Here is a 25,870-nt window from a genome sequence, read left to right on the forward strand (position 1 = left end):
CCCGCTTAACCCCTACCCTAACCTACACCCTCCCCTCCCCTCCCCCTCCCCCCTCCCCCCCCCCCCCCCGTACCCCCCGATGACCACAATCCCTTAACCATACCCATACCCATATACAGGAGCAGATGGCTGACCTGGCAGCAGAGGACGGGGACGATGGCTCTGCCTTTTGCAAGAAGTGTACGTCGAGAGAGAGTGTGTGTGTTGGGGAACGGGCAGGGACTGGGGGAGGTGGAGGGGAGGAAGGGACTCATGCTTGGAGATGTTGTGTATGTTGTGTGTGTGTGTGTGTGTGTGTGTGTGTGCGTGTGTGGCGGTCTGTGGTCATGGTCCTGGTCGTGGGGAAACTGGGCTGCACGTGGTGGTCATGGCGCGGGTTTCCCCTGGCTTGCTTGGTGGACTCTGGGGACGATGATGGGTGGCGGGGGCGGGGGCTGGGGGCGGGAACGGGTGGTGGGGGTGGTTATGATGGCGGGGTGGACATGAAACGGATGATGATGGATATGGGATGGTATATGGGCGGGAGTAGGCAACTGCGTCAAGCCGCGCCGGGCGCACCACTGCCATGTGTGCAAGCGCTGTGTGCTCAAGATGGACCATCATTGTCCTTGGATCCACAACTGCGTTGGATTTTACAACCATCGGTACTTTGTTCTCTTCCTCATATACATGTGGGCAGGGTGCCTGTACGTGGCGTTCATGTCGTCGGCGCCGTTCTTCGAGTCTGAGGCCAAGCCGTGGCCGTACCCGATTGGGCGTGGCTCTGTTGTCTTTGTCTTTGTCCTTACTCTCTCGATTTGCTTGGCGCTGACGTTTATGATGGTGTGGCAGCTGTATCTTGTGATCACTGCGCAGACGACGATCGAGTTCTACTTTAACCGCTTCCGCAAGAAGGAGGCCGCCCAGCACGGCGAGGTCTGGGTCAACGAGTACGACCTGGGGACGTGGCGCAACCTCGACCAGTTCTTTGGCTACCGCGGCCAGTGGTGGCGTATTTTCTTCCCGGCCTTCTCTCCGCCGCCGGGCGATGGCATCCACTATCCGACTCTTGTCGAGTCTTCCGTCAATTATCTCTACGTGTAGGTGCAGTCGTGTAAAGTCTTGCCGCTCAAGATCAGCTCTCTGGCTCGGCGGCGTCAGTAGTGTAGGGTTATCATCTCTTTTAGTCCCGCCTTGCGAGCGGCTACAACCACTTGTGGTGTTCGCGCGGCTCATTGTCCTCGCGCCGATCGTATGCATAGTGGTACTCGGTGACCTCGTTGCGGAGCGCTCGGTGGCTCGCGGGCCAAAGGTGGGCGTCGGAGCAGCAGCCCGTGTCAACCGCGAGCCCGAGCCGGCGATGGCTGAGGCCGGCACTGTAGTGGGACGCTCGACGCTCGCGTGCGCGCCGTAAGTCGCTCCAGTGGTAGTCTCCCACATGTTTGCCGGCCCGTAGCTCGGCGGGATCCGGGTTCGGTCAGCATTAGCGCACGCTACCACCTCGGACGGTGGCAGGTCAAAGCCAGCGTCCGGGTCGGGTTGCGGCACGTGAGTGGCCTGGTACGTTGTCACCATGCCGGTGTGCGGGACCGGGCGGAACGACGACGGGAGGCGCGCTGTAGCCGGATCGGAATCACTGGCTGATGGTGGGCGTGATGAGCTGCGCGACGCTGCCGCCGCCCGAAGGTGGTCGGCCTCGTCGCGGTTCATGCCACGGGCAGCGTCAGGGTTGTCGCGCATGAGCGTGATAGCGTGCTCGGCGGCGTGCGGGAAGGCTGACTCGGGCGGAACGCCGTACGCCGCATGGGTCTCGGAGAGTGGCACAAGCGATCCAAACGGCAGCGTCGCGGGATCCATGGTCTGCAGCGGGCGGTTTGCGGCCTTGCGGGTGGCAGCGTCGATCTCGGCAGCCTTGGTCTCGCCCTCTTGCTCCGCCTCCTCCCGAGTGGCGCGCGCCTGCGCCAGCCGCTCCTCGGCGCTCTTCACCGCGGCATCAAAATGCGGCAGGGCAAGGGCATCCTTGTCAAGCGCGTAATTGAGCCTGTCCGAAAGCGGCGCCTTGTTGTGCGACGGGTGCTCGAGGACAGACGGCACGGCCACAGGCACCTCCTTGGGCGGCGCATACGTCCGCTGATGTGTGGTGGCATACATATCAAAGGTAGCTGGATCGTTCCAAAACGCTCCGCCTCGCCTTGAGTCAGCCATTCGCGCGTCACCGTAATCATCCAGCGCCCGCCGCTGTCCGCGCGCTCTCGGCCGAACAGGCGCCGTTGGCAGCGGTGCTGCCTTGGGCTCCAGCGCGATGCCCGAAGCTATTCATCGCCATCAACCACAACGACAACAACAACATCATTATGTGAGTAGCATCCAAGAGAGCGAGGGGGAGGGGGGGGGGGGAGGGAGGGGACGGGGTCACTGCCACCAACGGCCGCCCGACCGACGACAGTCTCTGGTCAACCTACTCGTTCGGGAGCGGTCTCTGGCCAGCATCTTGGCCTCACCAGCTGTGTACTGGTCAGGGCGGAGAGAAGGAGTGGACGCAAATGACGTCGTTCCAGTCGGACGCCACGCCATGGTGGGAGTCAATGACTGCGTCGAGTGTGCTGCCCCGAGCTAGGCCGGTATGAGGTGAGGGGTAACGGGGGGGGGGGGGGGGGAGCGGCAGTGGTCGGCCAACCGTTGGGATCGACTGGTCATTGCCAAGCGGCCCGACCAACAGTGGCTCATGTGGCAAGCTGGAGGTGGAAGGGGGGGGGGGGGGGGGGAGGGACGGGGGAGTCGATCTCCTGCGATCCCTCTCTTGCGATGCAGGAGTATTTTTGGTGGCAGTCTGGCGAGAGGATGATGTACGGCTGTAGTTAAGGTGCATGTATGCGGGGGTGGGTGGGGGCGGGGAATGTGCGCGAGTGCGCAAGTCGGAGACCAGCGACTCACCTCCTTCGACCTCGCACTTCTGGAGCTCCAGGTTCTCCTGCTTGATCTCCAACTCCGGCGTGTACCGCCACATCTACATAAAGTTGAGGACAAAGTACTTGATCTACGCGCAGACGCTCTCCCACACCGATTGCGACACGATTGCGAATGCGGCGGAGCGATGGAAGGCGGACAGAGGCACCTGCCCGCACTCCACACCTGTCTCGCTTGTCCCTTATGCCGGTGAGTGTGGTGGCCGAGGTGTGTAATGGCGATGGGAGGCTGCTGCTGGCTGACTACACATCAACCGTGCGGGCGACGGAGGACGAGGGGCTAGCCATCGGCGCGCTGCTCAATCTAACCTTTGATTTGCGGCATCCGCTGGAAGATGCCGATGCCGAGGCAAGCGCAGTGGCCTGTTTGCACATTGCACAGCGTGACGAGATGGACGAGACCATCGCGGCGTACGTGGACGAGGGCGTGCCGTTCATTGCAGCAGCCTTGGATAGCGGCTCCGTCGCCATAGTCTTCTGCCAGGCCGGCATCTCGCGATCGGCGACAGCGGTGCTTGCCTTCCTGATGATTCACGGCTTTCCTGACGATCCTGAGCGGCAGGTGCCGCGGACGCTGGCGGACGCCATGGACAAGGTCAAGGCAGCGCGGCCAAACATTGGGCCAAACGCCTCGTTCATCGCGCAGCTGCTCGAGCTGGAGGCTGATCTGTTCGCGCAGGATGCTGACTATCAGCCGTCGCTCGAGCCTGCAGCTTATGCTGCGGCATCGTTGCAGGCCATGCTTCCCGACTCGCTGTCGCTGGCTATCGTCCGTGCAGCAGTCGATGCCCACATTGCGACAACACCGGGCTTCTCGTTCAAGTCGGCCGACGCGGTGAACGCGCTCGTCACATCACTTCTTGATGCTCTCCTCTGATCATTTACCGGCTTCAACGGCGGGCGATCCCGAGCTAAGCAGGATCGGGCTAGCAGCGCAAAGCCAGGGCAAGCGGAGTGGAGGTAAATCGGAGTAACGCAGAGTCGTCCCCCGCTCACCCGGCGGGCTGAAGACAGGGTGGCCATCAGCGGCCAAGAAAGTGCTGGCGACGGACAAGCTGGCGATGGCGATCCAGAGTGGCCGAGTCGACGGAGCCCGGCGGGGAGGACGAGATCTTTGCGGTCCTGGACCTGATCTCGGGCTCTGCACCGGGCTCAGCCGGGACAACCTTGCCATCGCGGAGAACAAAGCGCTGGACGGCAGCATCAGCCTTTGCCACATCAGCGGGGCTCGGGTCGAGGCGGACGGAGAGGATGGAGGAGAGAAAGCGGAGCTTGGCGTGTCCCTGATCGACAGCCGCCGCCACCGACGCAGCATCAGCACCGGCATAGACCTTGCGGGCGGTGTCGAGCTCTGTTCGCAGCGCTAGGGCTCTGCCCTCGGGGAGGTGGCGGGCAAAGCGAAGGACTCGCCGGTAGAGGCCTACTACCGCGGATGCGGTTGCCGACGAGGACGCCATGGGATGTGTGTGTGTGTGTGTGGAGAGGTGTGGGGAGAGAGGAGGGATCACCGCCCGGGGGGGGGGGGGGGAGTGCATCGCGTGTCGACCACGTTGAGTACAGCGCCCACGTCATGGACAGCGCACGTATCGCGCATAGCATACGTAGATGTCGTATATAGCATACGTAGATGTCGTATATAGCATACGTATCGCGTGCTGCAGGGTATGTCGTGCACATCGCGCACATCGCGCTTATCGCGCACAACACACACAGCACACACATCGCGCACAACACACACATCGCGCACAGCACACACATCGCTCACAGCACACACATTGCTCACAACACACACACATCTCCCACATCTCCCACCAATCATCGCCAGTGGCGACGCCTCACATAAGCAGGGCGCCGCCCAGCCCACCCCCCCGCCCCAGCCCACCCCCTACCCCTACCCCACTCCACCACATGGCCACCTCCCGCCTGGCCCAGCTGGTGGCAGACGCTGTTCCCTCGCGCAGTGTGGCCTTTCACTCGTGGTGGCCAAACCTCCTCCCGCCAGCGACCTCATGCGGCTCGGCCGCCGACCGCCTCGTGGCCGCTGGCTGGCACGCCGGCTCGTTGGGCACGGCCTTTGCTGCCGGCTACCAGGTGGCGAACGAGTTGTCGTACTACGCAGCGTACGCCGAGGCAGCAGGCGCTGATCCAGCCCGGCTGGCCATGTGTGCCACAGAGGCTGTCCCTGGCGCCCCGCCGTCGTCCATCGCCACAACCATCGTCGGCGAGCCCGGCGCAAGGCTCCTCTGCGGATCAAAGTCATTTGTGACCGGCGGGGCGGAGGCCGAGGTCCTCGCTGTCATCGCCGCTGTGGGTGAGAACGACTCGCCGCGCCCGCCGCTGGCTGTTGTTCTGGTCGATGCTGCCAAGGCCTCTGCCGCCGGCCGTATCTCGTTCCCGGCGCCAAAGCGGAGCGTCGACTTTGTCCCCGACGTCTCGCACTCGCAGCTCATCCTCGACGACGTGCCTGTTGATGACGGCTCTGGCATGGTGCTGGGTGTGCTGGAAGAGGGTCACGCCTGGCCGCGCATCCTGCGCCCGTTCCGCCTCATTGAGGACTCATGCGTCAACGTGGCCACCGGGGCTTACCTAGTCCAGCTCGCCGCGCAGCACGGGCGGCTCGGCAACGCCATTGTCGACGTCATGGCGCCGCTGGCGGCTTACGAGTCGCTACTGGCCGGCATCGAGGCGCGGGTGAATGACATGTCTGATACTCTCGACCGTCCACTCGACGACACAGCCGAAACGCTTGTCTTTGCCTCGGCTTCCCGCGGCTCGGCGGCGCTCGTCTCGCACTTGCTCGATGACAGCGCGTTCTGTGCTGCCGAGCCCGACTTTGTTCGCGACGCGCGGCTGTTCCAGGTCGCCGGCGCCGCCCGCAAGGCCCGCCTTGCCAAGGCGCTACGGCAACTGGCTGGCGACGTCCCGCCCGTTCCACGATCGCGGCTCTGACCGCCGACATCTGGCATGTACTCATGTTCAACTGTTTAAGACAACTACTTGCCATCAGCGCTGCCACTTGCACTGCTCATCGAGTCTGATGAGCTACTTGTCTCGGGGCTGTCCGCATTGTCTGCGGCGCCGGCGGCGTCGCCGGAACTCGAGTCCGAGATAACCAGGCCCGGCTCGGGCTCGAGCTCGGGCTCGGGCTCGGGCTCGACCTCACCCTCCGCCTTGGCGCTTCCGTCGTCGCTCGAGTCGCTGCTGGTTGCACTTCCACTACTAGTTCCGCTTCTGCTGGTGCACCCGCTCCCGCTGGTGCACCCGCTCCCGCTGGTGCACCCGCTCCCGCTGGTGCTCGAGACGGAGATGGCGCCGTCGGTGGTCTGGGTCTCGACCTGGGCGCCGGGGCGGGCCTCGGTAAAGTTGATCTTGATGCGCCCGCCGTCTAGCCGCCCGCGCATAGTCCTTGTCTCGCCCTGGGCTTGCGGCGAGGGGACAGCACAGAGAAAGAGCACGTCGGTCGACGTCGGCGTTGGATGGACCGCTACTGCCGGACCGTCCTGCGATGAGAGAAGACGGATGGGCCCGTCAAGGAAAAGCTGCTGGATAAGCGCGCCGTTGAGGAGCGAGCGGACCTCGATAAAGTCAATCATGACGCCCACAATAACCGGTGGGTAGCACGCGAGCTTGAGCGGCTGCGACGACCATCCAAACTCAAGGCCCGTCGCCTGCCCGACCTCGTTGACAAACAGCGCCCGATCGTCGTAGCAGATCAGGTACCGGTCGTCCGCGGTCATTGGGAAGATCTCCAGCGCCCGATTGCCCAGCGGTGATGGCGGGACAAATAGCGCTTGCGAGCCTGAGATCGCCAGCGTATCGGCCTCGAGCTGCAGCCGGTAGAACTGGGTCGGCGAGCCGACAACCACGTGGCTACCGATGATGTGGAGCACCGTCGCCTTGCCGCCAGCGAGCGCCTCGCTCGACGCCTGCACAAAAGTGGAGCCCTGCCACTTGAAGACCACCAGTGACGACTTGACTCCAGCTACAAGCACCACGTCGTTACCAATCTGCGCCACCTCGTACTGGCTCACGCCCTTGGTTCCGCTCAGCCGGACCTGGACAAGCTCGCCGATTGAGCCGAGGTACAGCAGCCAGAGCGCGTTCTTGGCCTTGATCACCAGCACGTCGAGGGCTTCAACGACCGTCATTTCTGCCGCAGCCAGCGACGAAATCCGCACCGGTGCGTCGTCGGCCGCGCTCGCGTCGTCGGCGGCGGTCGGGCAGAGGAAGAGCCCGTAGTCTGACGAGAAAATAAAGTGCGAGCCCCAGAGGTCCCAGCACACGACTTTGTGCGGCACGCCTTGCATCAGTGGCTCGGTCACAAAGATAGCGTTCTTGGTCAGCTCGTTGCCTGACGGCGGGACGCCCGACTCGCCCCACAGCTGCGCAGCCACATCCGCCGACCGCGCGAGCACCTCTGCTGTCGTTCCACTTTCGGCCGCAGCCACTGCGTCGTCATGAATCGACCGCAGCATGATGTCGAGTGTCCGCTTGTACTTGATGGCAAACAGCGGCGAGGTGAGGATGGCTGACCGCTCGCCGTTGAGCAGCTTGAGCACAAGGTACTCGATGAACGGCTCACCGGCCTCCCAGACCGAGGTCGGGAGTGGTGGGCCAAACTCATACATCTCGCCCTTGTGCGCCACGCCCAGCGCGTACGCGCGGCCACCATCGATAGGCCGGACGACAGCGACCACGTGCTGGAACTTGCAGCGGATGGTGTTTGGGTCCCAGCCGGCAAAGCCCTCGCCCTCCTCCACAAACACAATGCACGCCACGTCGTTGCCAATGTGCCGCTTGCGCTTGAGCTCCTGTCCGGTGTCGTCGTGCGGAAGATATGTCGAGACGTGGAACATGACCTCGTTGCCGTAGACCTCGCGCGAGACCGAGTGCGTCCCGGTCCCGTCGGTCTTGACGTCCAGCCCGCCACGGTACCCAGTGTACCCGAGGAGCCGAACCCGCTCGCCGAGGAGCGCAAGGAACTTGTTGAACGGCGCGTCGCCGTCGTTGGGGTCGACATCGTTGGCAAAGATCTCGTCCTCGTCGGTCTGGTTGGGCCGCGCCACAAGGACCCCAATCTTGAACTGGGTCGGGACCCAGAGCTTCTCGAGCTTGAGCAGCTCGTCGCGAACGCCCTGCTCGTGGCACGCCACAAACTCCTTCTTCAGCACCACATACTCGCCATCACTCCCCAGCCGCGCCAGCACCTTGCCCAGGTCGTGCTTGTATGACTTGAAGCTCCACGTGGGCTCCAAGTAGTGCTTCTCCAGCCCGAGCGGCGTCCACACCAGCACCCGCAGCATCGACACGCCTGCACGCCCGTAGAGCGATATTGCCTCGCGAACGAGCGAGATAATGACTGGCGAGTCGTCGGCGGTGATGGCGGAAAAGACGCCGTGGTCAAACGGCGCGAAGAACCGCTTGTAGAATGCAGAGAGACTCTCATCGTTCTCGACGCCGTACGCATAGCGGGCCATCGACGACTCGACCGGCACGCCTGTCCACGTCGGCGGAATATCATCGTCGCTACTGGCCAGTGCTGGCGGCGTTCCCGAGACGGATGCCGCCCGCGACCGGTACGACCGGATCTGACACTGTGCAAGCATCGAGTAGTCGGCCACCGACGCCACGGGCTCGCGGACCAGGTACTGCTTGATCGGCGTGAAGCGGCCTGATGGCGAGCCGACCTGCGCCGAGTACATCGCCTTGGCATACGAGAGCTTGGAGATCCATGTGCTAGCAGACTCGGACGTGGTCGCCGCGAACATCAGCGCGCCGTCAGCGAGTGCCAGCTTGACCAGGCGCCCGTCGTACTTGTCAGCCTTGGCGTGGCTCGGCGCGTCGCTGGCCGCCGCCCGGCCCACACGCTTCACTGCCGACACATCGACCGCGGTCCGCAGGTCCTTCCCTGCCGGCTTGTCCAGCAACCGCAGCGAGCGGAACTCGAGCACGAGCCATCGCTGCTTCCAGCCCTTGCGAAAGCCCTTACCCTCATAGTACAGCACCCATCCCGACGCCGACACCTCGTGCTTTTCCACATGCATCTGCTCCTGGCTCATCGCCACCATCGACGATCGTCGCTCCTGCCTAGTCAGCGCCGGTCTATATCCCCCCAGCCCGTTTCCCCGGCGCATCGTCCGTCGCGGTCCAAAACGCATTCTCGCCAACCATGAGTGCTCCACCCTACCTTTCCCCACATCCCCTCCCGAACATCCCCCCCCCCCCCTCCCCAAACTATGCCCTGCCTGCCCCTCTCTGTCGCCTCCAGGCCTGCTGCCCTGCCCGGTCGCCCTGAATCGGCGTTTGGCCGTTTGTGGCTTTGGCGCGCCAATGTCAGCGAACACGTTCCCCCGTTGTCGGGCCCGGGGAGGACAGGCAAGGTGGGGGCGGGATGAAGGCGACAGGGAAAGAGAAAAGAGAGGGTGTGTAAAGAGGGGCGTAGGTCATGGGTAGACCCTAATCACATACCCGCCATACCACGAGCCACGGACGCCCGGCTTGATGGGTAGGACCTCGGGGTCGGCATCGTTGGCCGCCATGTCCCCACACGAGTTGAGTGCGGAGAGAGTGGAGGTTGAGTGACCGTCGACTTGCCATCGCCACACGCTGCCGCAGTTGGGCTTGACAGTATCCAGGGCAGGTTGCATGGTTGCGCTCCCGGTGAACATAGTTCAAACAAAAAATGTGTGTGTACGCGCGTGCTTGTGTGTGTGTGTGTGTGTGTGTGTGTGTACGTGTGCGTGTGCGGGAGTGTGCGTATATGTGTTTTGTGTTATCAACACTCAGGGCTACGGGGCAGCGCACCGGATCTGGGCACATACCTCGGCGATCTCGCCCTCGGACAGCGACTGGAGCTGGACGATGAGGTCTGGGAGCGAAAGGTCGTACTTGTTGATAAAGTTGATGTACCACATGTAGGTAAACGTAGCCATGAGGAACTGGCAGTCGACACGGTCGATGATGCCGCCGTGGCCGGGGAGCAGGTTGGCAAAGTCCTTGAGGTTGTACGCCCGCTTGACACCCGAGGCAAAGAAGCCGCCAAAAGGGGCGATGACCGAGGCAAAGAAGGCCAGCGCCAGGCCGTGGAGCTGGACGGGGATGAGAACGACGGCGGTGCCGACGACGGTAAAGCCGAGCTTGGCGAGGATCGAGGCGGCGAGCGCAGACTGCAGCTCGTATGCGGTCGGCGTAAAGACCGGGTTGAGGGTGCAGCTCTCGATGGCGCGCGGGCAGATGAGCCACTCGTGCGAGACGAGCCATGCCGGGAAGACAAAGCCCCAGATGAGGGTGCAGAGCCCTCCGCCGATGAAGCCCTCCCAGGTCTTCTTGGGCGAGAGCTGGATGAGCGGCGTACGGCCAAAGTGGAAGCCCCACATGTAGGCTGTGATGTCGTTGACAAAGATGAGCGTCGAGGGAAGGAGGAACCAGAAGAGGCCGTTAAAGGTGTTGCGGATGACAAAGATGTTGGGCAGGATGACAAGGAGCAGGCACATGTGAGTCCACGCAAACTGGGCCACTTGGTATTTGTACGAGCCCTTGCGGAGCGAGACGACAAAGACGACAAAGCCGCAGACCCAGCCGCAGAACGCCACAAACGAGTGGTGGTTTAGCGTCCAGCCAAAGCCCGGCACCACCTCGCCCATCATCGGAAGCAGGTACAGCTGCGTGCCCTTGCCGTACACGGCGTAGAAGGCCACCAGCAGGAAGTACCACTGCTGGACCCGGAACAGCGGCAGTTGCTTCTCCACATTCCACAGGTAACCGATGTTGACCACCTCGCGGAAGGCCACCATCTGCAGCAGCACAATCGAGACGGAGATGGCAATCGGGCCCTGCTGCACAATGAGCGAGAAGATGCCAATCAGCGTCCACGTCGTGATCGTCCGCACCACCCACTTGCGCCACCGCTCAGACAGCGTCACAGGCAGCGGGATCGGCAGATTGCTGCTGCTCTGCCCAGTACCCGTTGCCTCAACAGCCGCATCGGCCGCCGCCGCTCCGCCCTGTCCCTCGTCGCCGCCGTCAGGCTGCAACACGGCAGTAGCAACCAAGCCCCAGCACATGACATACAACACACATGAGTTTCAGCACATCCCACCCGTCCGCCCCTCCTTTATCTCCTCCCAGCCCACTCCCTCCCTCCGGGCGACCCCTCTGCGAGCCTCTGCGGGGCCGACCCCCTCCCCCCCCCCCCCCCCCTCCCCCTCACAGCAGCCAACACCACCACGGACCACATACCCGCTTCCGGTACACTAGCTTTGATGTCGCCATGTTGGTACACACACTACACGTCAATGAGTTGCAGTGCAGTGGAGTGGAGTAGTGAATGTGTAGGAGGGGTAGGTGGAGGTGGTGGTTGGGGAGTGGGAGAGCCTGGTCTTACCCTGGCTGTCCGTCTCGTTTGGGGTGGAGCCACGGCTCCATGCCACGTCGCCTCTCACCTGCCGCTCACAGCCGCACCTACCTACACGCGAACTGGCTATTTACCCCCCATCCTCCTCGCCGTTTCTCTCAATCACAGCAAGTATGCCTGTCAGAGAGACTGTCAACGTAGCCGCCCGCGCTATCACACACGACCACCACACCGATCACCACACACTGACCAGCAATACCATCTTCTCTCCTCCTGCCAGCTGGCCAAAGTTGATGTAATCGGATTGACACACCACATCCGGATTCCACCAGATCGGCCCACCAGATCACCAACCAGACCACCCAGTCCACCAGATCACCAACCAGATCGTCGTCGCCCCTGCCAGCGAAGTGTCTTCTCCTCTAACCCGCCACTGCGGCAAATTCGTTGCCGCTTCTCGCTTCTTAGTACTTCTCCCCTACATCTACACACGCACCATCATGGCGGCTTTCAATGGACAGCTCGCTCCAGGAGGGGCACAGCCGGCGTGGTCATGGTGGGTAGACGATACAGACGAGATGATGGCGTCTACAAACACGCCGCGAGAGGCGTTGGAGGCCATGGAGAAGCAGCTGCTGGCCGAGGGCTTTTCTATGCAACAGACTTGGGCAATGCGCCGGCAAAAGTTCTGGCACGCCAAGCTCAAGGGCAACCCGCTGCGACGGCATCTGCTGCCATCGGCACTCGCACCGATCCTCTCTGGTGCCATGCGGGTCGGCCAGCAAGTGGTGTCGGGGGCTCACTTTAACGACCGGGTCCACTTTTACTTGGCGCCGCTGGAGATGCACAGTTCGGCAGTTGTGGATCTTGCCGCCCTGCCTCCGGTCCTAGTCCTCTCTGGCTTCCGCAAGAAGATCATGATCTCGCACAACATGGAGAGCAGTGCTGTGGCAGCGCTCGGCACTGCCCTGGCCGCCGAGGGCATCCAGATTGGCGGCCGCGGCTTTGTGGAGAACAGCAAGACCGGGATGTACGAGGGCTCAGTCCTCACTTCGTTTGAGCATCGCGAGACTGCGCTGGAGAACGTTGTCGGCGTGGCAAACGCCATCGTCGCCTCGGGATACTCGCTTCTCACTGTTGCCGGCGAGTACGTTTTTGTTTTTCGCCAGTACCTGGCCGGCGTCGACCCCATCCCACACCGCTACGTTGGCGTGGCTGGCTCTTCTGACCGGGTCTATCTCTCAGCCAATGCTCCGGAGCAGCTCATCAACGATGTCATGATGCGGGTCTCGTGCGGTCGCCACGTCCAGCGCGACATTCAGCGCAACGCCGTTGGCGTCTTTACTGCCAAGCTCCGCGGCTACCCGTTTGTCATGTGGAAAGGCCTTGTCCACTCGTCGCAGAATCTGCTGGCCGCCCTCCATGCCCAGATCTCACAGACCGTCATTTCAATTGGCGACGACGACTACTTTGCCGCCATCGCGCCGCTCGACGGCCAGCACGATGTCGCGCTCGGTACTTCGGGCGGCATGGTCACCATCTCGCTCCTCAAGGATTACTTTCGCATCATTCCTGATGACGGCCAGCTCTTCTACGTTCTGCAGAGCGGGCTCGAGAGCTACGGCTACCGCTCGCAGCGCCGCTCCATGTTTAAGCGCAACGCCTACAACGACCCGTACTTCTCCCACCCGCGTGCCATCTTCAACGGCTTCCCGTTCAAGGGCAAGTATGATCTTGTCCACTCGGAAATGGCCATCGTCAACCTGCTGCGCGCCGAGGGCTTTCGCGTCGAGGCCATCCACCAGACCCAGCACCTTGAGCGCCGGCCGAACCACTCGCGCAATAACCACAGACAGGAGAACAGGACGACCGTCCGTGACCAGCTCATCATTGCTCGCTACGCTCCGCATGCCGCCCACTCGGTCACCTCGACTATGCCGCGCCAGCCGACAATGATAATGGCACCAATGCCGACACCACTAGCGTCGGCGCCGCCAGTTGGAAGCCCATCGTCGTCCGGGCTTCCTCCTAACTGGGAGGCCAAGATCGATCCCGGCTCTGGCAAGATGTACTATGTTAACCACACCACCAAGGTGACCCAGTGGGAGCGCCCTGCGGCGCCTGCCTCGGCCTCCACGCCTGCGCCTGCGCCCGCCGCAGCATCTCTCCCGCTGGACTGGGAGGCCAAGGTCGATCCTACCTCGGGTAAGACCTACTACGTCAATCACAAGACCAAGGTGACCCAGTGGGAGCGCCCTGCGGTGCCTGTTCCGGCCTCCACGCCCGCGTCCGCGCCCGCCGCAGCATCTCTCCCGCTGGACTGGGAGGCCAAGGTCGATCCTACCTCGGGTAAGACCTATTTCGTCAATCACAAGACCAAGGTCACCCAGTGGGAGCGCCCTGCGGTGCCTGTTCCGGCCTCCACGCCCGCGTCCGCGCCCGCCCCGGCGTCTCTCCCACTGGACTGGGAGGCCAAGGTCGATCCTACTTCGGGCAAGACCTACTACGTCAATCACAAGACCAAGGTGACCCAGTGGGAGCGCCCTGCCGCCCCCGGCACCACGGGCGCCGCCCCGCTTCCATCAGGTTGGGAAGCCAAGATTGATCCGTCGAGCGGGCGTACCTTTTATCTCAACCGCACCACCAAGGTGACGCAGTGGCATCCCCCTCCCGGTGCATCGGCGCCTGCCTCGGCTGCCGCACTCAGCGCCCCACCTGGTCGGTTCGTCAACCCGTACCAGAAACCAAACGCGCCGGCTCCACGTCCTCCTATGGGTCAGCCGTTTGGCGCGGCGCCACGAGCGGCACCAACGGCCCCAAGCCCATCAGCTCAAGCCAGCTCATCGATCCAAGCCTCTGCACCTCCTTTCTACACCGCATCTGCACCTCCTGATGACAGCCTCCCATCGTACTCGCCCTAGCGACAGCCCAGCCCAGGCCAGCCTGAGTCTCCCTGTCGCATTGTTCACCAGCATGTCCATTCGTTCCCCAGCTCGAAACCATTGCCCATCACCCACCACCACCACCACTTCACTGTGCCCCCCGCCATGCACCGCGCCTCCCCGCAACGCGCACTGCGGGCGGAGTTCCTTGTATGCGACCCCCCACCCCTACCCCCCTTCTCCTTCCTTTCTGCTTATCTTCCCCATAACCCCCACCCCCCCTCCCTCTCCCTCTTTCCTCCCTCTGCGCTGCTGCCGTGCCAGCGGGCCAGCAACGCCTTGCCAAAAACCAAACCACCTCCCCTCCACCACCACCGCCACTAGCTCCTTTTCCCTCCTCCCCCCTCCCCCCCCCTCCCTTCCCCACACTCACGCACGCTGGCTGTGGTGGAGAGTAGGAACAGGAGCGGAGGATGTCGCGGGTGGCCTGGCTGGCAGATAAGCGGGCAGAACTTGGCGAGCTGTGGGAGCAGCTGGAGGTGCCAGCGGTTGAGCGGCGTGCCTTTGAGAAGCTGTGGTTGGTGGACGACTCGCCAGAGTCTGTGCGGGCCATCACACACATGGTCGATTGGTTGGAAGACTTGATGGGTGCTTCATTGGCTGTCGAGCGGGCGGTGGAGGATCGGGAGCGCGTCCTCGCTGCCTTTGGCCGCATGGAGGCTGCTCTTGTCGCTGGCGAGTGGGAGGTTCAGCCGCAGTCGGCGGCCCGGGCCGAAGTGGGCGAGCTCGCCAACGATCTGCGGTATGCAACACTGGCGGTTGTTGAAGCCATTGTGTTGTGGCGCCAGCACATGTCGCGCCCATTGCCTTTTGTCTGGCGTGGCGTTAACTACATGGCCAAAATGAGCTCAGACCTCCATGCGCTCATCCATCTGCGGCTCGCGGCCTACCTCCCGTGTTTTGTCATCGAGAATCCGTTGCTAATTCTGCCACAGACGCGATACAGGTCGGGCGTCAAGCGAAGCCACCGCAAGTCGCTGCAGCGGCCGCAGACCGCGAGCGGCCGCTCGCGTCCCCCAACCAGATCTGGACGTGGCCGCGGGCGTGGGCGCAGCCAGCTCCGACCTGCGTCCGCGGCCGGGCGGAACCGCGCTTCCGGCTCGCCGTACGCACATCGGATGCAGCGGCGGTCCCCAGGCTCGGGCTCGGGCTCGGGCTCGCCACCATACCGGTCGCTGATCGAGTCGGATGACGAGAGCGAGGCCGAGAGCGAGCAAGACGCTTTTGTGCGCCGGCTCATTGCTGCAGAGCGCCTTATCAAGGGCGAGCGCCGCATTGTCGAGTCTGTCCGTCGCGAGCGCGAGGCCCTGCTCCAGCAAGGCCTATACATGCCAATTGTGTGCAACCCGGACGACGAGCCGATTGAGCTTGCCAGCCGAAGGGCCTACGACGACGACCCTGCGCTGGCGCGCATTGACTTGGCGCTAGCGCGCGAGTGGAGCGAGGCGCAGGGCGAGTTTGCTCGTGCCCAGCACGAGGCCATGGCTGCCACGCCGCTGCCGGGAAGCTCGCAGCCGAGCACACCGCGGCATGCCTGCAGCGATGAGGCGTCCGAGGCGTTGCCGCGGAACTTGTCACCTGTCCGCATCGCCGAGCTCGGCTGCGAGTCAGACGGCGGCGACGAGACCCATCTGGCGCCATCGGTGGCATCGAGTTCGGCACAGGGCACGTCGGACATGTATCTGGCCGGCGGCTCTGTTGCCGACGATGGCATGTCGGTTGATGCGGCGTCGACAGTGGTGCATCCGCCAGACTCGTCACAGTCGAGCGAGGCGTCACATGCAGGGTCAAACGCTGGCGACGTTGACGTCGACGCACCGGCCAGCTCGCGCTCGCTCTCGTCAGTGCTCTCCGGCGAGGCGCGGGCGCGGGCAGTGGCGTATGCGCGGCAGGAGTCGTTTGCGCAGCGTGAGCGTGCTGAGCGCAACCAGGCCGCGACCCACATCCAATCGACTTGGCGCGGCCATCGCGACCGTCGTCGGGCGCTGGCGTTGCGCAAAAAGCACCGGCACCGTGCCGCGGTCAAGATCCAGACCGAGTACCGGGCCCACGCAGCGAGGGTTCAGGCAAGTCAGCTCCGGCGCGAACGTGACGCCGCAACCAAAATCCAAACCGAGTACCGGGCCCACGCAGCCCGGGTCAAGGCTGCCAACTTGCGACTGCTGCGGTCCAAAGAGGCGAAGCGCGCTGCGCGAGAGGCCCGTCGCAACGACGCCGCGACTCGAATCCAAGCCGTCTATCGCGGGCACGCCGACCGCCGCAAGTTCCTCAACAGGCGCGAGGTAGTCAAGCGCGAGCACTTCCGCGACAGTCAGCGGAGCGGCGGCGTTGGTGCGCTCAAGGCGCTCATCCGCAGCTACATGGCGCGGCAGGCGGTGCAGTCTCTGCACACCGAGCTCGCTGCGCGGCGGTCGGCGCAGCTCGAAATTGTGGCCCTTCAACGCGAGGAAGACGCTCGGCAAGCTGCCAAGGCCACAGTCCGCGCTCAGCGCCAGGCTGCAATGGACACACTCGTGCCGCAGATCCAGGCGCTAGTCCGTGGCCACCTGGCACGAGTCACGTTTCGTCAGGTTCTTGCTGCGCGCAAGGCCGAGGCCATTGCGCGTGCCGAGGCCAAGGCCAAGGTCATTGCTGCGCGCGAGAAGGAACGACTGGCGGCAGAGCATGCGCGGGCCGAGGCCGAGCGCGACCGGCGGCGGCTGGCCAAGGCCGAGGCCGAGGCCAAGGCCGAGATTGCCGAGATTGCCGAAGCGTCGGCGTCGGCGGCGACCCCGGCAGTGATGGTCACCAATCCAGGAGACACCAGCATAGCCGCCGTGCCGGTTGTCATTCCCGACCGGCCTAGCGAGGACAAACCGTTGCCAGTCGGTGACGGAGGAAGCGGAGCCAAGGACACTGCCGACGACACACTGGTTGTCCAGGTGGTCGAGGCCCGCAACTTGCCTGGGCGAACCAAGTCGGGCGGGATCAACGCGTTTGCAGCGGTCTCGCTTGGTGACGACGTGCAGCATACACTCTCGCGCGAGGATGAGACCGATCCGCAGTGGAAGGCTCTGTTTAAGTTTGCCATCAACGCTGCGGATCGGCCGCCGGACCGCTTCCTCAACATTGCGGTGTACGACCACAAGGTCGGGCGTGACGGAAAGACACGGCGGCGGTCGCTGGGCAAGACCAAAGTGGCGCTCGCGGCGCTGGAGCTCGACCACGACACGGCGATGTGGCTGCCGCTCACGGTGAGCGAGGGGGATCGCCAGGCGACCAAGAAGCCGGAAATGCTGGAGATTGCCATTTTTAACGGCCACGGCCTCCAGTCGTCCGACCCATCGGCGCCCGACGGTGCGGTTCTCATGGGCACGATCGCCATGCGGGTCGACTCGATCACGCTCAACGCCCCGATCAACGCACTGGTCAACCTCGACCACACATCGTCAGGCGTCCTGCACCTCAAGATCAATGTGCAGGAGCCGGAGCACTTTTCGCAGCCGCATGAGCTGGTCGTCAACCTAGTCGAGGCCACCAAGCTGGACCTCTGCGGTGCGCGCAGCGCTGCGGCTGTCTCGCCGTTTGCTGTTGTTCGCCTCGGCTCGACGCAGTACGTCTCGCGGATGTGCCACTCGACGCTCAACCCCGCATGGGACGACACCTTTGTGTTTGCCACCAAGCTCGAGGCTTTTGAGCAGCCGATGATCCACCTCGTGGTCCAAGTGCGGACGGCACAGGCCAAGGCTAGGGCCAAGGTCAAGGCGGCCTCCCAGACCAAAGCTCAAACGCCGGCCAAAGCCAAGGCCAAGGCCAAGGCCAAGGCCAAGGCCAAGGCCAAGGCCAAGGCCAAGACGCCAGCAAAGGCGACTGCGAGCGGGACGGGTGACAGAAAGGCCGTCAAGCGTACGGCCGACTCGAACAGGGGCTCGCTGACGCCCGGCCGCAAACAGGCCAAGGCCTTTGTGGTCGAGTCGCACGACTTGTACACAGACGAGCAGACCGGCGCTAAGCTCCTTGTCACACTCCGAAACAAGTCGGACGAGACAGCATCGCTGAAGCGGGCGCGGCTGAAGATCACCGCACTCTCATCAGAGGACAAGACGCCGCTGCGCGCAATCCTGCCCGTGGTGGTCAAGCACTTTTCCAAGCGCGACATTGCGCCGGGTGACTGCCGGCGTCTGCGGCTCCCGTGGCCGAAGAGCATCCCGCTCGGGCCGACGCATGTTTCGCTCGACGCGTGAGGAGCGCCCTGTGGTCACATGGTCCGCATCTCCATGTGTGTCCAGTCGGTGGTCGGAACCGAATCTAGCTCCTCGTCGGGCTCGGGCACTGTGAGTGCCGAGTAGTAGCCAGAGCGAAAGCCCGAGGCTATCGAGCCGCCAGGTTGCGGCTGGCGTCCTTGCGCGGGAGTGCTGCGGGTCGGCTCGGCTCCGGCCCGCTGTGCCAATGTGGTAAAGGTGGCACCGCCAGCGAGCAGTGCATCGCGCTGGAGCTTGACCAGCTGCGGCGAAAAGGTATTGGTTGAGGCAAGGTCCAGCCGCGGCGCACCTAGGCCGTCGGCGCGTGCATCGTGCAGTTTGACAAGGGTCCGCTTGATGTGTGCAATGCGAGTGCGTGCGCGGCGGGCCTCGGCTTGCGCCGGCGATTCGGGCGCAGAGTCCGAGGCCTCGTCCGAGAGTTCGCTCTCGGAGCCAGTGACGGCAGCGGCGGCAGCAGAGCGGCGGGCGCGAAATGCGGCGCGAAGGGCAGCATCTTCTGCGGCGCGGGCCTCGCGCTTGGCGCGAATAGAGGCGCGGGCACGGGCGCGGCGATCTTGGTCGGCCCTGTGGCGAGCCTGGAGATCGCGGGCGTGCTCGATCTTGTACAACCTCTTTTCAGCCCGCTTCTCAGCCGCCAGCTGAAGCTTCTTGGCCCCTGCAGCCTGCCGTGCTCTTCGCCTGCGGACTTTCTGCGCGCGGGCAGCATTTGCACGGGCGGCAGCCTCGGCAGCCTCGGCCTGCCGCACACGGGCCTCCCTCCGCTCGTCGCGGCGGCGCGCAGCCTCAGCGGCTAGCGCAGGGTGCGCTGCGACCAGCGCTTGCGCGCGAGCCCTTGTCCTTCCACCCTCTGACATCGACTGGCACTTCTCCACCGTAGAAGGCTCAACCCGTGTCTGTGTCGGTGCTCCCCGCCGTACCGAGCGTGGCGAGCGTGTCGAGCGTGGCGAGCGTGCCGAGGCCGGAGCAGCCGCAGACCGAAGCAGCGCTGCGCGTGTGAGGCGCACAGGCAGTGGCATGTATACGTGTGTATGTGTGTGTGTATATATATATATATATATGTGTATGTGTGTGTGTGTGTGTTGGGTGGTGGTGGTGGAGGTTGTGGTGGTTGTGGTGGTGGTGGTGGCGATGGCTGCCTGTGCTGGCGGTGGTAGTGGTGGCCTTGCTCGATCAGTGGCAGACAAGGCGACACGGGCAGGCCTTGGGGGGGGGGGGGGGGGAGGACCACTTCTCGACGCCAGGCAGGGGGTTGAGGTATGTCTGCGTCCGGAGGAGGCAGCCATGTGGTGCGTGTGAACAAGGAGAGTGAGTATCGATTCGAGACGGGCGAGACGGCGGTGACGGTGACGGTGCGGTCGGGCCACGCCGAGGTGTTTGGCGCAGAGGCTGCGGTGGGCGCCTCGTATGTCTTTGCCCCGCATACAAAGGCGGCATTCTTCACCTGGCATGGGGCTGAGCTGGCGGTGGTGGGCGAGCCAGAGTCGGGCTATGTGGCGGGTGAGACGCCCATGCCTACCTACGCTAATGTTCACGGCGCCCTGCAGACGCTGCGTGGCGAGGCAAGCACAAAGGCGGAGCTGACTGGGCCGGTGGTGGTGGTGGCCGGGCCGACAGACGTGGGCAAGTCGTCGCTGTGTAAGATCCTGGTCAACTTCGCCATCCGCGAAGGCGCCGCCCCGCTGTTTGTCGACCTCGACGTGGGCCAGGGCGGGATCACCGTGCCGGGCATGCTCGGCGCCCTCATCCTGGAGCGCCCGTTCGAGATCGAGACCGGGGCGCCCGACGGCTCGCCGCCGTTGGTCTACTTTTACGGCCACGCATCGCCCGGCGCCAACGCGGCGTTCTTTGAGCGCATGTTGGACAAGGTGGCCGGCGAGGCGCGCGAGCTGTTTGCGCTCAACGACGAGGTCCGCGCTGCTGGGGCGGTCATCAACACCTGCGGTTGGATCGAGGGCGACGGACTTCGGCTGCTCAAGGAGACGATTGCCAAGTTCCAGGCCGACATTGTGCTTGTTCTCGATTCTGACCGGCTGACGCAAGAGCTGACATCGACGTTCAAGGACACGCCGTCGACCACGGTGGTCAAGCTGGCCAAGTCTGGCGGCGTGGTGACGCGATCGGCGACGTTCCGGCGGTCGGCAAGGTCTAGCAAGATGAAAGACTATTTTTATGGCCCGCACCGCGACCTTGCGCCGGCGGCCACGACCATCTACTTTCGCGACGTTCAGATCTACCGGGTCGGCGCCGACGAGGTTGCGCCGCTTTCGGCGCTGCCGATCGGCGTCGAGGCCGCTGCCGAGCCCGTCGTCGTTTCCAAGGTTACGCCGTCGAACGAGCTGCGCTCGTGCATCCTGGCGGTCTCATATGCCCAAAGCGAAGACGAGCTGCTCGACGCTAATATTGCCGGCTTCCTCCACGTCCAGGACGTGCAAGTCGACAAGGCCAAGATGATGGTCCTCGCTCCGAGCCAGGGCGAACTCCCAGGCCAGTTCCTCCTCGTCTCTGACGTTCAGTGGTTTGCCGACTAAAATGTATCGTTGAATCAGGTAGATATATGGCTACATGCTTATTTGCTTAGAGGCTGATGCACAAGGGGGGAAACTCGGGGCGCGGCAGTCGCCCGACAAAGTCGGACGGCTCCCGCCGCGCCCGTCATGGACGCGCTGTGCGGACTCACCACGGCGGCGGTGCACAAGCGCATGCATCAGTGTAGAAAACAGGAAGCCCGATGGCGGGTAGGGACGGTGTACGGCAGCAGAGCTGCACACGGCGACATGCGGATCGGGGCAACGGGGAAAGAGAGAGCGAGAGGCAGAGGCGCCCTCGGAGCACATTGCGGCTCCGAGGGCTTATCCTCAGCCGCCACGGCTTGGGCGCTTGCGGGCTGGACGATACGACGGGCCTCCGCCGTGCATACCGAGGGCACCTCCTCCGCCACCGGTGCCACCCCTTCTGTGGCGGAGAGACGACGGCCCACCGGGCGAGAGCGAGTCTGCCGCCGATGAGCGCGAGGGTGGAGCGGGAGAGGGAGCGGGCGGCTGGGCCGGACGCTCGGCAGCATCTGCGACGATCTTGTCCTGCAGGGCGTTGTATCGCTCTGCACGGCGGCGATCGAGGTCAGCACGGTACGATGGGTCGCGTTCAAAGCGCGGGGCGAGGCCAAGGAGACGGCGGATGGCAGCGCCGAGATGCGACCAGACCACGGCAGCGAGGACCATGGCGGCGAGGAGGAGCCAGCCGTGCGAGGCAAGGAACTCGGTGGCTGTGGCGACGGGTGAGGCCAGCCATGGCGGCGTGGTGTATGCCAGGCTGGGGCTGGTGGCCATGGGGGAAGGGGGGGGGGGGTGAGGTGGTGGTGGTGGTGGTGGTGGTGGTGGTGGTGTTTGGTGGTGGTGGTGGTGGTGGTGGTGGTGGTGGTGTTCGGTGGTGGTGGTGGTGATGGTGGTCGTCGTGTTCGGTGGTGGTGGTGGTCGTCGTCGTGTTCGATGGTGATGGTGGTGGTGGTCGTCGTGTTCGATGGTGGTCGTCGTCGTGTTCGATGGTGGTCGTCGTCGTGTTCGATGGTGATCGTCGTCGTGTTCGGTGGCGGCAGGTGAACGTGACGTGATTGTGCTGGACGCCCAAGGTGTGATGAGGTGTACCACATTGATGCCATAAGCATATGTGCATGTGTACTTGGGTGTACATGTGTGTGTCTTATTGGATGGCAGTGGTGGTCATCGTGGATGTGGTGGTCGTCGTAGTCATGGCGCATGAGACAGATCATGCCCCTCCCCCCCCCTCCCTGCGCCTGCGCAACTATCCTATCCCAGCCCCTCCCCCCCTCCCCCCCCCTCTCCCCCCCCCTCCCCCCCGCCCCTTCCCCCTTCCTTCCCCACCCCACTCGCCTCCTTACTGGCTGCTGCTGCAGGAAGAGGACATGGCGAACGCGTGGTGGGACGACGACGAGCCTGGAAGCTCTCCAGGCTCAGAGGATGCATGGTTGGAGGGTCTTCGGGCAAAGGCTGCCAGGGACCGTGCCGAAGCCCGCCGCAGACGAAACAGAACGGCGCCCGGACGCCGTGCTACCATTGTCCATGCTGGTGGTGGCTCGCTTGGGGACGATGCAGGAGGGCTTGGTCATGCTGATGGCGGTACTGATGATGGTGGTGGCGGCGCTGATGAGCTGCCGCCGGTGCTTGGCCAGCGAGCGCAGTCGGTGTCCGTCGGTGGCCGGCAGAGCGAGGACGATGATGGTGGCGGTGGCGGCGGGGGGATGCCAGTCAGGACAGCGGAAGGCGCAATGGTGTGGGGGCTGGAGGCCGTGGGCGTGGGGTGACGCTGGAGGATGTGCTGCGGCCGTTTGGCCCGCTCGAGGCACTGCAGGTCGGCGGCGGTGGCGGCGGCGGCGACAGCATGGGCACGATCGAGGACAACCCGTTCTACCAAGAGGTGACGACGCGATATGCACACCTCCATGGGCACGCGTCGGCGAAAGGGTACGCGCTGGCGGTGCCGCGGGCGTCGTCGCTGGCGGGATACGTGGTCAACGAGGCCGCAGTGATGATGCACGTGCTCATGCCTGCAGCGTCAGAGACCGAGTTTATCACCATGGACCGGCGGCATGTGACGCTGGACAAGGAGCATGGGGTGCTGATCACCGGGCGTGGCTTCCGCGAGTCGCGAAGCGTGGGCATCCAGTTTGAGGAAGTCTTCTACAACGCCGACTTTCAGCCGTTCACCATCTTTTGCATTGAGGAGCCGCTTGAGGGCGGACTCTCGTTTCTCTTTGCCACCGATGACGACGAGTTTGAGAGTGGTGGAGCAAGCGGCGGGGCAGACGGTAGCAGCGGCGGCGAGGAGACCGGGTGCGGCGGGGCGGGCGACGGTGGCAGCGAGAGCTCACGCGACCTGTACACGCTGGACGTTTTTCCGATCACCCATACGTATCCCGAGTACGTGTCACTGCTGACACGTCTGGCGAGTGCGTCGCTGGTGGGGTCGATTGTACCTGCACTGTGCGAGTTCAACCAGACTCCAATCAACCCGCAGAACAACCACGCGTACACTGTGCGGCGGTTGCGGGCGCTGTGCGACGCGACGTTGACTGAGCTCGAGGTCAGCGTTGACGGGATTCGCGAAGCGATTGCGAGCGAGCCGCAGTACCAAGTCCAACTTCAGGTGGCGGTCGAGTCGTTTGTGCTCGGCGGGGTGAACACGCATCTCTTTGCGGTGCTATGTCAGTACCACGCGCGGCAGGAGCGGCGTGTTCAAGCCGGAATTGCGGCGCTGGGGGCCATGGGCCTCGACGAGATGGACGTGCGGCCGGAGCTCGCCGGATGTGAGCTGGGCGAGGCAAGCCGAATGGTTGAGCTGCTACGTGAGTGCCGGACGCCATTGGAGAAGAAGATGGTTGTTCGCGCAACATTGCAGACGATCACCCTCGCTGTGGAAACGCATCTAGAGGCCGGAGCGGAGCCGCTCAACGCGGACGACATGTTGTGGCTGGTGGTGTACGTGCTGTGCCGGGCCGAGGTGAGCCACTTGTACGCTCATGTGGTGCACATGCGCGAGTTTACATTGTACTCTGCATCACTGCAAGAACTGGCTTACTATGTGGCGTCGCTCGACGTGGCGGTGGCATTCCTCGCGCAGCGGGGCGGAACGAACGTCACGTCTGACGACGACGATGATGACGACGATGACGTGGACGATGGCGGGGTGGAGGCCGCGGCGGGGTGGAGCGCTGCCGGGGCTCACGAGCTTGTCAACCAGTCACAGGAGGCGGTAGCGCGCGATGCGGCTGTTACCACTTGACCTGGGCCTGGGAAGCGGACATGTCGCCCTCCTCAACGGCGACGACGTCCCAGTACGACGACTTGAACTTGAGGTAGTCGACCGTGTGATCGTAGCCCTCGCCAGCGTATTCTGTAGTGTAGCCGGAGCCCGAATCAAAGTCTTCGGGCGACTCGGAGGTGCCAGACGACTTCTTGTTCTTCTTCTTGCCAGCCTTGGAGGACTTGCTGGGTTTGGCTGGCGGTAGGACAGCGTGGTCACCGCTGATGCCGGACGAGAGGTCGGCCTTGATCTTGCCCTTGCCCTTTGCCTTCTTGCCCTTTGCCTTCTTGGCCTTCTTGGTCTTCTTAGCCTTCTTGGTCTTCTTAGCCTTCTTGGTCTTCTTTGACGTTGGAAGAGCCTGGTCGACGGCATCGCCAGAAGAGATTTCGACAGCACCGGCCTTCTTGGCCTTAGTCTTCTTGGCCTTGGCCTTCTTGGCCTTTTTGGCCTTCTTGGCCTTCGCATCTTTGCCCTTCTTCTTGCCCTTCTTGCCAGCCTTGACAGCATGGTCGGCGTAGTCGGTGTCGTACTCGGAGAGGTCGGAGCTGGAGCTAGAGGATGAATCGGAGCCTGACTTCTTGCTGGTTGCCTTGCCGGCATGATCAGCGTAATCGGTGTCGTACTCGGAGAAGTTGGATGGGGCAACGGCCCTGTCGCTGGCGCCACCGGAAGAGACATCAACGGCAGCGGCCTTCTTGCTCTTGCCCTTCTTGCCCTTCTTGCCCTTCTTCTTGCCGACCTTGGCTGCATGATCAGCGTAGTCGGTGTCGTACTCGGAAAGGTCGGAGCTTGAGCCGGACTTCTTCTTGTCCTTCTTGCCCTTGCCCTTCGTACCCTTCTTGCCCTTCTTCTTGCCGGCATGATCGGCATAGTCGGTGTCGTACTCTGAGTAGTTGGACGGGGCGGCGGCCTTGTCACCGGCATCACCAGAAGAGACATCAACGGCGGCGGCCTTCTTACCCTTGCCCTTCTTGCCCTTCTTGCCCTTCTTGCCCTTCTTACCCTTCTTCTTGCCCTTCTTCTTGCCGGCCTTGGCAGCATGGTCGGCGTAGTCGGTGTCGTACTCGGAAAGGTCGGAGCTTGAGCCGGACTTCTTCTTGTCCTTCCTGCCCTTCTTGCCCTTCTTACCCTTCTTCTTGCCCTTCTTCTTGCCGGTCTTGGAAGCATGGTCGGCGTAGTCGGCGTCGTACTCTGAGTAGTTGGACGGGGCGGCGGCCTTGTCACCGGCATCACCAGAAGAGACATCAACGGCGGCGGCCTTCTTGTCCTTGCCCTTCTTGCCCTTCTTGCCCTTCTTCTTGCCTTCTTCTTGCCGTCCTTGCAGCATAGTCGGAGTAGTCGGTGTCGTACTACGGAAAGGTCGGAGCTTGAGCCGGACTTCTTCTTGTCCTTCTTGCCCTTGCCCTGCCCTTCTTACCCTTCTTCTTGCCCTTCTTCTTGCCGGCCTTGGAAGCATGGTCGGCGTAGTCGGTGTCGTACTCTGAGTAGTTGGAGCGAGCAGCAGCCTTGTCACCGGCATCGCCAGAAGAGACATCAACGGCGGCGGCCTTCTTGCCCTTGCCCTTCTTGCCC

The 25,870-nt window shown here is 63.5% G+C and overlaps 9 protein-coding genes across 9 annotated transcripts in view; 5 read left to right on the forward strand and 4 right to left on the reverse strand.

Annotated features, from left to right (window-relative positions):
* AMSG_07161 (uncharacterized protein) overlaps window positions 1–1,114 on the forward strand; it is a 2,114-nt gene extending 1,000 nt beyond the window's left edge. Inside the window, exons 2-3 of the mRNA XM_013901165.1 lie at window positions 120–180; window positions 530–1,114. Coding sequence (XP_013756619.1) covers window positions 120–180; window positions 530–1,083 — 615 coding nt within the window. The 3' untranslated portion in view covers window positions 1,084–1,114. The remainder of the gene's footprint in view (window positions 1–119; window positions 181–529) is intronic.
* A 48-nt stretch (window positions 1,115–1,162) lies between these two features.
* Window positions 1,163–2,217, reverse strand: AMSG_07162 (uncharacterized protein). Its single transcript, XM_013901166.1, has 2 exons — window positions 1,322–2,217; window positions 1,163–1,277 (listed from the first exon to the last, which is right to left on the reverse strand). The coding sequence occupies exons 1-2, from the start codon at window positions 2,182–2,184 to the stop codon at window positions 1,184–1,186; spliced, it is 957 nt and encodes a 318-aa protein (XP_013756620.1). The 5' UTR covers window positions 2,185–2,217; the 3' UTR covers window positions 1,163–1,183.
* Window positions 2,218–2,551: 334 nt separating this feature from the next.
* Window positions 2,552–3,822, forward strand: AMSG_07163 (dual specificity phosphatase; the record flags this gene model as incomplete). Its single annotated transcript, XM_013901167.1, has 2 exons — window positions 2,552–2,579; window positions 3,230–3,822. 2 exons carry the CDS (start codon window positions 2,552–2,554, stop codon window positions 3,820–3,822), a joined length of 621 nt encoding a protein of 206 aa, XP_013756621.1.
* A 2,090-nt stretch (window positions 3,823–5,912) lies between these two features.
* Window positions 5,913–9,489, reverse strand: AMSG_07166 (GTPase-activating protein). The gene is made up of 2 exons (XM_013901168.1): window positions 9,414–9,489; window positions 5,913–9,047 (listed from the first exon to the last, which is right to left on the reverse strand). The coding sequence occupies exons 1-2, from the start codon at window positions 9,482–9,484 to the stop codon at window positions 5,939–5,941; spliced, it is 3,180 nt and encodes a 1,059-aa protein (XP_013756622.1). The 5' UTR covers window positions 9,485–9,489; the 3' UTR covers window positions 5,913–5,938.
* A 207-nt stretch (window positions 9,490–9,696) lies between these two features.
* Window positions 9,697–11,216, reverse strand: AMSG_07167 (phosphatidate cytidylyltransferase; the record flags this gene model as incomplete). The annotated part of the gene is made up of 2 exons (XM_013901169.1): window positions 9,697–10,972; window positions 11,184–11,216. 2 exons carry the CDS (start codon window positions 11,214–11,216, stop codon window positions 9,734–9,736), a joined length of 1,272 nt encoding a protein of 423 aa, XP_013756623.1. The 3' UTR covers window positions 9,697–9,733.
* Window positions 11,217–11,879: 663 nt separating this feature from the next.
* On the forward strand, window positions 11,880–18,695 carry AMSG_12049 (uncharacterized protein; the record flags this gene model as incomplete). Its single annotated transcript, XM_013901223.1, has 5 exons — window positions 11,880–14,061; window positions 14,679–15,251; window positions 15,295–15,345; window positions 15,378–18,019; window positions 18,050–18,695. The coding sequence occupies 5 exons, from the start codon at window positions 11,880–11,882 to the stop codon at window positions 18,461–18,463; spliced, it is 5,862 nt and encodes a 1,953-aa protein (XP_013756677.1). The 3' UTR covers window positions 18,464–18,695.
* An 800-nt stretch (window positions 18,696–19,495) lies between these two features.
* AMSG_07171 (mRNA cleavage and polyadenylation factor complex) lies at window positions 19,496–21,032 on the forward strand (the record flags this gene model as incomplete). The annotated part of the gene is made up of 2 exons (XM_013901170.1): window positions 19,496–19,503; window positions 19,761–21,032. 2 exons carry the CDS (start codon window positions 19,496–19,498, stop codon window positions 21,007–21,009), a joined length of 1,257 nt encoding a protein of 418 aa, XP_013756624.1. The 3' UTR covers window positions 21,010–21,032.
* Window positions 21,033–21,336: 304 nt separating this feature from the next.
* AMSG_07172 (uncharacterized protein) lies at window positions 21,337–21,807 on the reverse strand (the record flags this gene model as incomplete). The annotated part of the gene is made up of 2 exons (XM_013901171.1): window positions 21,337–21,473; window positions 21,531–21,807. The coding sequence occupies 2 exons, from the start codon at window positions 21,805–21,807 to the stop codon at window positions 21,337–21,339; spliced, it is 414 nt and encodes a 137-aa protein (XP_013756625.1).
* Window positions 21,808–22,592: 785 nt separating this feature from the next.
* Window positions 22,593–24,540, forward strand: AMSG_07173 (uncharacterized protein). Its single transcript, XM_013901172.1, has one exon. The coding sequence runs from the start codon at window positions 22,877–22,879 to the stop codon at window positions 24,275–24,277; it is 1,401 nt and encodes a 466-aa protein (XP_013756626.1). The 5' UTR covers window positions 22,593–22,876; the 3' UTR covers window positions 24,278–24,540.
* The last annotated feature ends 1,330 nt before the right edge of the window (window positions 24,541–25,870 follow it).

This window comes from Thecamonas trahens, assembly GCF_000142905.1.
Source record: "Thecamonas trahens ATCC 50062 unplaced genomic scaffold supercont1.31, whole genome shotgun sequence".
Lineage (NCBI taxonomy): Eukaryota > Apusomonadida > Apusomonadidae > Thecamonas > Thecamonas trahens.